Below are 12,571 nucleotides of genomic sequence, written 5' to 3' on the forward strand. Positions count from 1 at the left end.
GAAAATCTTGTCACTGGGAGCCCCGGAGAAGACTCAGGTGAGGGCTGTCATTTCCGTTTGTGTGACCTCAGAATAAAGATGAATACGGACCCCATCACTCAAGGCTTGGTGATGAGAGGTCTTGAGAGGTCTCAGTACCAGTCATGTGCCCAGCCGCCTTAGGACACCTCCTCCAGGAAGCTTGCCTTCCAGGCCTCCATGGATACAGAAGTGCTCAGGGAGGTAACAGCACGTGGCAGAGGCGTTGAGGTGGGAGAGATAGAGCCCTAGACCTAAGTAGGTGCTGACTGTGTGACGCGGGACAGAGGCTCTGATCGTGCGTCCCTGCTAGGTAGCCAATCAGAGACCGTGGTGGGACAACGGCCCCTTAACGGAACGCGAGACTCCTCTGATGCTCTTTTCTGTGCACGCTTACCCGGACCCCTCTTTCCAGGGTATTGGGAACAGCAAAGTGACCCCGCCCTCTCTCTACCGGCCCGGCCCCGCCCCCTGGTACTGGCTGGGCCGAGGAGTCCGCCAGCGGATTTTCCGCGGTTGCGGCTGGTGGAGAAGGCGGAGCCTGGGCGGAGCCTGCGACTATTTTAGGCAGGCCCCTCCAGGGCCGGGACTAAGGCGTCCTGACCTGGACACAGTAAGTGACTTCTGCCGCTGTGCCTCTGTCCCTACCGCTCTGTGTAGCTTTTCCTCCAGTCCTGATACAGAGTGTCGGACAGGATTCCCGGAGTACGGTAATGGCCCTGAGTGGCCAAGGGGACGCGGGCGGGATATTTCGAGGTCCCTTGACCTCCAGCATACTCACTGCTAGGGACGTACAGGCTTTACTCTGAGCCCCTCGCGCCAGGATTCGGGGTCCCCGTGCGCAGTGAAGGGCTCTCTCTGGATAAACACAGGGTGTAGAGATGGGGACAAAGGCTAGGGAGCCCCAGGTTTACAAAAGGTCCCAGCACCCGTGGGACTCCCTGTCCAGATGATCTTTTGTGGGGCAAGGGTCAGTAAGTTGTAGGACCAGTGAGGTTCTCTGTGGTGTCTAGAATCAAGGGAGGTGACACCATCCAGCCACCAGATGCAGCCATCCCATGTGCATCGGAGACTCCTTCCTGCCTCTGGGCCCAGCTTGGTGATGCTTTCTTTAAACAGCAGCTCATCACTCCTGCTGCCTCCCCACCCCACCCCCACCCCCCGCGGCAGTCAGGGATAAGGAGACTCGCTCTATAAGGCTCATCTAGTGCCAAGCTCCTGGCTTGTGATTTGGCTGCATCCTCTGAGCACCACTGTGAATAGAAGTGAGCAGGAGGGCTCCTCCCCATTTTACAGACTGGAATAGTGAGACCTCTTGAGGAAGGGTGTTGTTTAACTTCAAAGTTACCTCTGACACTGAAGGGTAACTGGGAACAGGCACTCAATAGCTCAGTCAGCCAGACCAGCCTTTATGGGTGTTTGCCATGCTGGTGGAATAGGTTAGTGCCGGCTTTAAAACCTACCTGTGCCTGAATGCAGTTCTCAGGCTTCATGAGGTTAAAGAGAGAGAGGGCTCTCTCTGTTCAGGGCACCTGGTGAGGGTGCTAAGAGCTGGGGTAGAGGAGTCCAGGCTCCCTGTCTAATCAGGATGTTCTACGCACGCCCCAGTTATGGGATAAGCCCCTCAGGAAAGGGGCCTGGGCAGCTGAGCTGTTGGAGCAGAGAAGCTGTGGGAAAGAGCCCTCAGAGTCTGCTGTGCTTGGGGCAAGCACTTCCCCTCCACAGTTTCCGGTTCTCCTTTGTGATGGTGGGTCTTTCCACTTGCCTTACCGGGCTGTTCCTGGATCATTCCCGGGTCATTTTGATGAACTGTAGCTACAGCTTGGGGTTTTTTAATTCTTGAGGGAAGGGGCAGGGAGGGCACCTCCTGGCTCTGCTCCCTCCCTGCAGGCTAGCCCTGCTTCCCCAGGTGGCCTTCCTTGCTCTGACAATCAATGTACAGTAAGGGACATGGAGGCCTGAGGAAAGCCAGTCCTTTGAGGGAGATGTGCTGACGTCCAAGCTCTTGACCACAAGGTTATTTGAAGCTAAATAACATGCTTGCTGGGGAGACAAGAGCTGGGATGGGCACCCAGGAAGGGAGGAGAGGCAGACAGCTCTGTGAAATTGTATCACCCCGTTTGGAAACAAGCAGGGTAAAGCTGCAAACCAGGCAGTGGAGGTTCAGGGAGGTCTATGCTCTGCTCACATGTAAATGGTTTCCTGGGGTCATTTGCCCAGGGTCTGAAGTCTGACCCTAAACCAGTGTATCATAAGGGACAAGCTCTGTTTCTCTTGTGGTCCCAGGACAACAGCTGTATCTTTGCTTGTATTTCTGTGATTCTGAAGCTAAATAAGACCCATGAAAGGGGACAGAGAGAGGGGACACAGGGAGGAGACAGAGGCTGGTCTTAGTAGGAAAGGTGCTAGGTTCTGTGACCACAGCATGGCTATGAAACTTTCCGAGCTGTTCTTGCGGTCCCACAGACAGCAACCTGTGTCCTGCCTCCTTCCCAGAGTCTAGGGAAGTCAGAGAGACACTCGCTTCTCATGGCCCTTTTCCCCCTGGAGGTCAGGGAGGGTTCACCCAGGTACAGAGGCTGCCCCCTCAGTCTGGACACTCCGGAGCCTCCTGTTTCTTCCTTGCCTGGGGAGATAAGCTGTGAACACTACAGCTCCTGTGGCCAAGGAGGGAGAAGGCTTGGGGGTCAGGAGTTGAGGGGTTCTGATGGTTTTCCAGGAGAAAATAGACGGAACGTTGTTGGGGCTGTGAGCTGCTATGTACTTTGGTGACTCTAGTGTATTCATTTTCCATCTCCCACATGCAGGCCTGAGCCAGGGTGATGCTGAAGATGGTGACCTTCTTCCAAGGGCTTCCTGGCCAGCAGTCTGTGCCAGGGACCCTGGGCTTCCCTGAAAACCTCCCAAAGCCACACTTCACATCCGAGGCAGAATCAGAGGCCTCCATGTCTGAGGCTTCCTCTGAGGACCTGATGCCATCCCAGAGCACTCCCGACAGGGAGGAGGAGTCTACGAAGAAGAAGGGGAAGAAGTCCAAAGGACTGGCCAACATGTTCAGTGTGTTCACCAAAGGGAAAAAGAAGAAAAAGGACCAGCCCAGATTATTAGATCTGGAGGCGCAGCCAAAGTCCAGGCCCGAGCTAGATGTTCCACTGCCCACAGGTTGGTCCAGGTTTAGACAGTGGGGGCGGAGGGGGACTCATAAGCCACTCAGCCAGGACAGTGGGCAGGTGAGACAGCTAAACGAGTCACCAGTCTGGAAGAGGGGGTTCTCTGCTTCAGTCCTGTCTGGGAAATTGGTCTTGTCCCTGAGGTCACAGCCAAGTCTTCTTGTCCTGGGGATGTTTGTCGGCCTAACACGGGGTTCTGCCTTTCAGTGGAGGAGCTCAAGGAGGCCCTGGACCGCGGGCGGCTGGAGGTGGCGTGGCAGGTGCTGGCGTTGGAGCGGCAGCTCGAGGCTGCTGCGGCGGCAGGTGGCACGAGCGATGAGGACCTGGTGTGGCGGCAGAGCAAGGTGGAGGCGCTGTACGTGTTGCTACGCGACCAGGTGCTCCGGGTGCTGCGGCGGCCGCTGGAGGCCGCGCCCGAGCGGCTGAGCCAGGCGCTGGCAGTGGTGTCGCAGGAGGAACTCGAAGACCGTCGGGCGTCCCGGGGAACTTTGGCGGCGGCACTGGCAGTCACACGCCCGCGGCGATGGCTGCAGCTGTGGAGGGCCGTCGTGGCAGAGGTGGCAGCCGAACGTCTGGACGCGCAGCCGGCCACGGTGCCCGAAGGCCTCTCGGAGGTTGAGAGCAGGTTCATACACATGGGCTGCACCATGAAGGAGGACCTGGAGGTGGTGGTGGAGCGGCTGAAACCGCTGTTTCCCGACGAGTTCAACGTTGTGCACACCTACGCCGAGAGCTACCACCAGCACTTCACGACACACCTGTGCACCTTGGCGCAGTTCGAGCTGTGTGAAAGGGATACCTACTTGCTGCTTCTCTGGGTGCAGAACCTCTACCCCAAGTGAGCAATGCTTTTGGGTGGGATGTGTCCCCTCTGCAGGGAAGGGGGTGCTGAGACAACAGAGCCAGACACTTGAGCTGAAAGCCAGCCTTGGGGTAAAGGGAGCGAGTTGGGAATTGTACCCAACAGGTTGGCTCTGTACTTCTAGTCCTGGACCTTTCCTGTTCTGTGGCTGGGGAAAGGGAAGCACAGAAAACTGACTGGTTCGTTCTCTAGGAGGGATGAATCCTCAGCACAACAGGATGATGTCAAGTAGGAGGGGCTGTGACAGAGGCATGGAAGACACAGGGGAGTCCAGAGCACGGGGCTTGAGAAGAGACCTGGTCTGGGGGAGTCAGTTCACATTTTAATGTCTGCACAGTCAGGCAGGGAGGGGACAGAACATTCAAGGAAGGAGTGGGGAGGCTGGCATTCCAGGCAAGGGCAGTGACTTACAGGCAGCTCAGCTGAGCTGGTGTATCTCAACAACCCCAAGCAAGAGAGGTAGTAGCAACTGTGGAGTAGCATTAGGTATCTCCCTCGAGGGACCTGTCAGATAGAACCACCCTGGGGGTCCAGTGAGATCGGAGCACCTCAGGTGGGAAAGAGGCCAAAGGTGAGCACTTGGCGGTCAGCTGGGCAGAGCCTCCAGCATCCTTAGATTGGCCCAGACTCCATGGGTCCCAGAGTGTGCCTGTGATCCACACCACCTGGGGGAAGAGTGACTTGTGGAAATGTCACAGTACCAGAGACTGAGGATTCGGGAATTCCTACTGATTCCCTCAGACCTCAGTGTGAAGTCTGCAGGAGGGAAGGCTGGGAATATCAACAGTGTGGGCATTGTGCGAACAGTTTGTTTGGTGCTAAGACAACCTCCTGGGGCCACTGGGGGTGGGGGCGGGGGCAGAGAAAGGACACTACAGGTGATAGGTGAAGAACCAGCAGGACACAGGGAAAACAGGCAGGGACTTCCAAAGATAGCTGATGTAGTTCCTGCTGGTTTGTCCTGACTCACCAGGAAATGCCAGGCACTTACACCCTGCTTCATCACCTTCCGGCCTCTGTGATATTCTGGGGTCTCCTGACTTGGGGTGTAGCTGTAAAGCAGGAAGCTAAGGCTAGCCTGAATGTGGAGTTCAAGGGAGGCATGTTGAGGCCCAGGAAGACCAAAGTGTGGCTCAGTGCATCCAACCCAGTGAAGGGCACAGACAGGGTCCTTTTTAAGGTTCTAGGCAAACAAAGGGCCTTTCGGAAGTGCCAGGGCAGGGCAGGTCCCCTGGGAACTCTGAGCCACTGGAGGCACCAAGAAAGCTCCATGGAGCTGTTCCAGGGCAACCCTTCTTATTCAGCTACCTAGGCAGACCTGGCAGGAGTGGTAAGACCAGCTTGCAGGGCCTGTGGGGTCAGAAGCTGTGCTGTATCTGGGTAAAGGGGGAGGCCCGGTAGACAGAAAGATCAGATTTGAAAGCTGGCTCTGTTGGTGGTGGCCAGGTCAGAAGCAGAGGGAAGGAGGAAGCCCTTCAGGAAGCTGGGCGAGGAAAGATGAGAACTGGTGGGGTGCAGAGCAACCTCCAGGCCGAGAGTCTGGGAAGCTATTCTGAAGCAGGAGTAGACGGGGAGCGGGCTAAGTAGAGGCAGGGTGACTTCAGCCTGAACTAAACTGAGTCTGGTCTTACGTGAAGCACTCCCCCAATCGCCGTGGGGGGGATTAGAAGCTGAGAGGTGTCCCCTGCAGGGATGCTGCTGGGATGATGCAGGGATGATGCAGGGATGCTGCAGGGATGCTGCAGGGATGCTGCTGGGATGATGCAGGGATGATGCAGGGATGCTGCTGGGATGATGCAGGGATGCTGCTGGGATGCTGCAGGGATGCTGCTGGGATGCTGCAGGGATGCTGCTGGGGTGCTGCTGGGGTGTGTTCTCATGCCACTGTCTCTCTGCCCACAGGGATATTCTGAACAGTCCTAAGTTGGCACAGGAGCTGCAGGGTATCAGGCTTGAGAGCCTCCTGCCCCCAAAGCAGATCAGACTGCTGGAGGCCATCTTCCTGTCCAATGAGGTGGTGAGTCCAAATGTTAGGGATGGGGCCACGGAGGGGTCAGGTGGGGAGAGAAGGGAAGAGCAGAGACAGGACACAGGGCTCCCAGAGTGTGACTTCTGAATGAGCTTGGTGACAGACAGGGTTAGTGCTACTATGACCACTGTCTTTTCCCCTAGACCAATGTGAAGCTGCTCATGACCCGAGCTTTGGAGCTAGAGTCACAGCGCTGGGCCCAGGATGTGGCTCCCCAGAGCCTGGATGGCCACTGTCACAGTGAGCTGGCCATCGACATTCTCCAGGTACTGTCCCCTCAGGCCCATGGTACACGGGGACAGCCACAGCTTTAGTGGGGGGAGGGGAACCTCAGAACTCCAGTCCCATGTTCCAGCCTGTACCTCCTCATGGTCTGCCCCTGCCCAGTTGGAGGGGGTGTTATGCTATGCTCACCTACTGCTCCTTGCAGATCATTTCACAATCCCAGACCAAGGCTGAGAACATCACTTCCGACCTGGGGGTGCAGATTAAGCAGTTGCTACTGGTGGAGCTGGCTGCCCTACTGAGGAGGTAGGTGTCTACAGCGCACTGGGTACCCAGCACCAATGAGCCCCTGGCCCTCCTTGTGCTTAGGGTGGGGGATCTAGGCTAAGTCTGCCCTTCCCTACCCTCATCAAGTACAGTGCAGGGTCCTCTGCCTCTCCCCGAACCTGGCAGAGTGCCGCCCACAGGGAGTTAGCACCTTCTGACTTCTTCATCAGCAAAGCTCCCTGGCAGAGCAGTTTGTAGGAATGGAGGCTCCTGCCACCCCTCTCATGACACCCCCAGAAGTTACAGATTTTCCTCCTCACTTCTGTAAACACCATCAGCCACCCAGTTATAGAGAGAGGCTGGGCAAGAGGAGGGAATCTGGGAAAAGAATGCGGACCCCAGAGTCAGGCAGTACTTTCTCATACGCCCTCAGGGGGCTCTGGCTCCTCTGGCCTCTGGTTCTGCAACTTGGTGATGTTTAGGAGCTCAGGGCCCTTCCCAGCAGCCCGCAGACTGAGGGAGAGGTGCCTGAACTGCTCCTGGAGGTGCCCCTTCTGGTTTTGTCAGCTACCAGCGCACCTTCGATGAGTTTCTAGAGAAAAGCAAACTGCTGAGAAATTACAGAGTCAACATCATGGCCAACATCAACAGCTGCCTGTCCTTCCGGTGAGAGTGGGGACAGATGGGAGGTGGCGCAGAGAGGGGGACTTGAGGGTCACGAGGCTCTGAGGAAATGACTGGGCCAGCAGCAGCCACTGCAAAGGGTGGAGTGCTGAAGGAGTCACCAGGATGCAATTGACTTATTTATTAGTTTAGCCTTATGAAAGAATTGTAAAGCAGAAGACAAATTAAGGGTGGAGATCTGGGGATGTGCCAAGGGCAGAAGGGATGTGCCCGGGGCACACGGGAAGACTCGGACTGGATCCCAAAGGGAACAGGAAACTGCTGAACCTTGGAGAGCAAAGACCTGGGGTAGGAGGACTAGTCCCAGGCCCAGTGCACGCTGCTGCAGACTGAGCAGACTAGGCCCAGTGAGCTGAGCAGGCTTTCGTGACCTCCTTCCGTTCACTCTCCAGGACCACCATGCAGCAGAGGTGGCAGATGCCTCAGGATTCTCTGAACCGCCTGGTGGAGCCTTTGAAAGACCTCAAGGCTCATGGCTTCGACACCCTGCTCCAGAACCTGTTTTCAGACCTGAAGGTATGAAGAACCCGGTCCTCCCCTGACTTTCCTCCTGAAGCCTGGCACAGGGCCTCAGACCTGTGGGAGGCACGGCAGAGGAGATACAGCGTTGCTGGGGATGTCCAAGTGATGGTCCTCTAAGGTGCTCTCTGGCTCACCCACCTCACATCCTGACTTCGCCCTGGCCTAGAAGGGTCACAGGGCTGTGAGAATCTGGGAAAGACTGATTCCTTCTTCACCTCATTCCTGGCCCCAGGTTTCTGGAGCTTAGGACCTCTGATAGCTAGATTCCATCTTGGGGGTGGGATGGGGAGGTACTCAGAAAGCATAGGAGAGGTTCCCTGCTCAGCCTCAGGACTGGAGGTGCAAAGGGCAGCCAGTGGGTAAGGAAGGCCCATGAGGTGACCCTGGCACGGGGTTCAGTCCAGCCACGCACAAGGCCTTGTTTATGCAAGAATTTATTTATTTAAGAGGCAGTGGAAAAGACCTCAGGGCTGCAGACAGGCTCTTCTGAGCCACAGCTGGGTGACCTTGGGAAAAGGGTACACACAGACTGCCTCTGCTTCCGATCTGAGAGCAGGGACCTGACAGCCAGCCAGCTCCTGGAAAGCCCTTGGGACCCTGCTGGTCATGAGTGTCTATGTGAGGGTGTCTGAGTTTAGCCGCCCTTCCTCTCTGGGTGTGACCAGACATCCTGACTCTTGCCTGTCCCAGCCACTGTTTAAGAAGTTCACACAGACCCGCTGGGCACAGCCAGATGAGACCCTGGAGGAAATCATCGCCACTGTGGGCATCAGCCTGCCTGAATTCTCAGAGCTGCAGGACTGTTTCCGGGAGGTGAGGACTGGGGGTTGGGGAAGTCTGGATACCCATGCGTGTTCACACAAGCACACAGAAATGCACACACCCATGCTCTCACACTTTTGCCTCTATGTACTGCTGGGTTTATGTACCTCTGTGTACCTCTGTTTGCCTTGGAAGCTTCAGTTCAGGGGAGGAGATGGTCCCCTAGGGGTAGGTGTCAGCAGATGGCTCACTCCCCCTGGCATCTGCCTGCCCAGGAGCTTATGGAGGCCGTGCACCTGTACCTGGTGAAGGAGTACATCATTCGGCTCAGCAAACGGCGCCTGGTCCTCAAAACCGCTGAGCAGCAGCAGCAGCTGGCAAGGCACATCCTCACCAATGCAGATGCCATCCAGAACTTCTGCACCGAGAATGTGAGCACTGCCCCCCACCCACCCTGAGAGCCCTGGACAACCACAGACAACTCTCCTAGTGTCCCTGGGGGAAAGGGACATCATCCTTCAACCAGCCCTCTTCCTTCAGGGCTCTACTGCAACTTGGCTGCACCGTGCCCTCCCTACGATTGCTGAGATTATTCGCCTGCAAGATCCCAGCGCCATTAAGATCGAGGTGGCCACATATGCCACTTGGTACCCTGACTTCAGGTGAGCACTAGAAGCTCTCAGGAAATGGTTTGCCAGGTGCCACCGTGATCTGAGCTGGGACTAGAGTCTCCTCATGACCCACTTCACCTGTTCATTCGTCTACCTACATATATTGAACTATATTGAACTATACACACACAAGCCCCCATCCACCAATCTACTGCTCCATCCACTAGTCTATGTGCTTACAACTCTCCTGTCATCACATATCTGTCCACCTGTCTACTCACTTCCCTGTGTAGTTGTCTATCTGTCCTCCCTGCCCTCTGCTTACCCATTTATCCACTCTTCTGTTGTTCTGTCCACAGTTACCTATCCATCTTCTGCTCACTTATTCCCAACCTGTCTATCCATCCATCTGTCCATCTATCCATCTGGATATCCATCCATCCATCCATACATACATACATACATACATACATCTATCTGGATATCCATCCATCCATCCACCCATTCATCCATCCACCCATCCATCCATCCATCCATACATATATCTGTTCATCCATCCACCCATCTATCTGGATATCCATCCATCCATCCACCCATCCATCCATCCATCCATCCATCCATCCATCCATCCATCCATCCATCCATGCAGTTACTCATTCATACATCTGTTCATCTATCCATCCATCCATTTACCCTTCCATTCAGTTACCCATCCATCCATTTGTCCATCCATCCATCTATTCATCCATCCATCCATCCATCCTTCCTTCAATTCAGTTACCCATCCATCCATCTGTCCATACATCCACACATACATACATGCATACATACACCCATCCATTTATCCATCCATTCATCCACCCTTCCATGCAGTTACCCATCCATCTGTTCATCCATCCATCCATCTGTTTGTCCATTCATCTGTCTATCCATCTGTCAGTCCTTCTATCCATCCATTCACCCATCCACCATCCACCCTTCCGTGCAGTTACCCATCCATCTTTGTACTTTCTCATTTTTCCACCTGTTCACTTATCCTCTGATCCCACCACCCCATTGGTCAGTGTCCTAAATACTGGGCTCACTGCTGCTTCTGGCTGGGCCCGGCCCTCTTCCTGTAGCTTACAGCCTGCTTGAAGGCTAACCATGGTGAGGCAGTCAGACAGAAAATTCCAAATTCTATAGTTCAGTCATCTTGAATTTCAGTGGCTACTGACTAGAGAGTGCAAAGCCACTTAGTGACACAACATTTAGCTGAAACTTAAGAATTGAGAAGGAGTTGGCCACCTCAGAGGTGTGAGGAGAAACATTTTGGGTGACAGCCTGTGCAAATGTGGGTCTGGTGGGCTGAAGGGGGGAGGAGTCAGGGAGGGCAAGGCTGCCTACTGGGCAGAGCAGCTGGCTGCAGGTTTTGTGGCAGGATCTGGAGTCAGAACAGCCAATGAGGGCTGTGTGAGCATGAGTGTGTGTGACCATGGGGCTGACAGGGTTCACTCTCTCCTTGCCAGCAAAGGCCACCTGAACGCCATTCTGGCCATCAAGGGCAATCTATCAAGCAATGACGTCAGGAGCATACGGAACATACTGGACATCAACACAGGAGTGCAGGAGCCTTCCAGGTCCCTGTTCTCACTTATAAAAGTTGCTTAGCTTTTCCAAAGGTCTGATATGCTAATGAGACCCAGGGAACATCAGGCACCGCTCCAGTTGGGGACGCTCAGTGGCACCAGCTCCATGAACTATCATCAGGTTCCCACATTCTGCTCTGCTTCTGCCCAGCCCTGGCTCTGGAACAAGATCTGGCAGCCAAGGTTGGACAGATGATGGTCCAGTAGGGTCCAGACCCCACTGAAGGGAGTTGACATGTGGTCATGCCAGAGATTTCCTGTTGGTGGTTATTCGTCCCGGGTAGAGTGAGCATTGCCTACCTACACTGTAGTCTGCCTTTCAGTGGTATGAGTAGCCCTGTCCAGCTCCCTAGGACCAGGTACGAAACCTCACGTATCTCGCTCCCTTCAGCCCAGGGCTGCCATGAGGCAAAACTGAAAACAAGGGGAAAAAAAATAAGAGATAGTGTCTGTTCTGGGACCTGGAAAGAGGCTTTTGAGTACCAATGACAGAGCTAGACCCTGAAAAGTGGCTCCTGGTACCATTGAGCCAGGAGGACCCTCTTGTTCACTCCCCATGGGCTGCCCCTCTGTGTCTGTGTTTGGGGAGTGACCCCAGCGCTGGCAGAGCAGGGGCCTCCTAGCTTCTCTCAGATGGAATCTTCTCCCGTTTAGGAATAAGCCAAAGGGCTGCCTCTTTGGGCCCACCCTCTGAAGTCTGGTGGGAACGCAGGGATCTAGCAAGCATTTTATTAGCTTCCTGTTGGTGCTGTATGGAGTCTCCACACCAAGTGGGTCTGAACTACAACTTCCCCTTCAGTTCCACAACTCAGAAGTCTAACACAGAACTGAAATCTAAATGTGGTCAGGGCCCATTGCTTCTGGAAGCCCCAGGAAGAATCATTTCCTGGTCTTGCCCAGGCTTCAGAGACAGCCCACATCTCTTGTCCAAAGCTCTTCTACCTTCAGAGCCAGGGACAGTTACATATGTCCCTCATGCCACCAGAGTCTCCGCTGGCTCAGATTGTACTGTAATTTAGGACCCCCATGACTGCTGTGAATCCGCCCGGAGACTCAGGAGCAGCCCCGATTCCGGCTGTAATGTTAACTCCTGTCACCCGAGAGTCATTGGCCATGGGGACCAGTGGATCCCAATGGGGTCTACACTGGAAAACAGGAGCACAGTTTGCCTTGAGACACCTGCTTCCCCACAGACCCTCCTCTTGTCCACGAAAGCCCTACTCAGTCAGCACTGACCCGGCCTTGATTCTTCCGGGCTCAGGCTGGGATTGAAGCCTGTCCTCTGTCCCCTCTCCCAGGTACTTGGCTTTGCGGAGCTGGCCAGGGTGAGCGATGCGACACCTTTGTGACTTGTAGACATTAGCTTGTCGGCGACATTGATATTGTTAATATTATTTTTATAGTGTTGATTTTGTATGCATGTACTCAGGACAGAATCCAGAGATTATATATATTATATATATTATTATATATATAGCTTGATATAAAATGATTTCAAAAGTGGCTGTGGAGTGGTTTATTTGGGGAACTGTGAAGTTGGGAGGAAGGACTGGACTGTCTCTAGCAGCTTCTGCAAACCTTCTCTCCTCTGTTCTGGTTCATGGTCACAATCCTGCCTTACCATCTCCTGGGGTCCCTTTATGTTTGTCCCCTTTCAGATCTGGACTTATTCCTTCATCCCTGCGGGTCTCTTTGCCTAGAAGTTGGCAACTGGTCATCCTAATGCTGTGGGGCAGAGCTGGTGGGAAGGTGAGGCATGAGCTGCTGTCATGTTAACTCCATGTTTGGACTCA

The 12,571-nt window shown here is 54.6% G+C and overlaps 1 protein-coding gene across 1 annotated transcript; it reads left to right on the plus strand.

The window, feature by feature from the left end:
• Nucleotides 1–621: 621 nt before the first annotated feature.
• Nucleotides 622–12,171, plus strand: TNFAIP2 (TNF alpha induced protein 2). The gene is made up of 12 exons (XM_080920989.1): nt 622–631; nt 2,826–3,180; nt 3,396–4,026; nt 5,953–6,067; nt 6,223–6,345; nt 6,510–6,610; nt 7,139–7,237; nt 7,648–7,771; nt 8,468–8,590; nt 8,815–8,970; nt 9,080–9,201; nt 10,659–12,171. The coding sequence occupies exons 2-12, from the start codon at nt 2,841–2,843 to the stop codon at nt 10,798–10,800; spliced, it is 2,076 nt and encodes a 691-aa protein (XP_080777115.1). The 5' UTR covers nt 622–631; nt 2,826–2,840; the 3' UTR covers nt 10,801–12,171.
• Nucleotides 12,172–12,571: the final 400 nt, after the last annotated feature.

This window comes from Micromys minutus (assembly GCF_963924665.1).
Source record: "Micromys minutus genome assembly, chromosome: 1".
In the NCBI taxonomy this organism is placed as follows: Eukaryota; Metazoa; Chordata; class Mammalia; order Rodentia; family Muridae; genus Micromys; species Micromys minutus.

What these genes read in the sequence shown, in the direction of transcription:
- TNFAIP2 (XM_080920989.1), top strand. Translation starts at nt 2,841, where the DNA reads ATGCTGAAGATGGTGACCTTCTTCCAAGGGCTTCCTGGCCAGCAGTCT. An exon ending in TGGCCATCGACATTCTCCAG is followed by an intron (nt 6,346 to 6,509) that starts GTACTGTCCCCT and finishes TGCTCCTTGCAG; the next exon opens with ATCATTTCACAATCCCAGAC. An exon ending in AACAGCTGCCTGTCCTTCCG is followed by an intron (nt 7,238 to 7,647) that starts GTGAGAGTGGGG and finishes TTCACTCTCCAG; the next exon opens with GACCACCATGCAGCAGAGGT.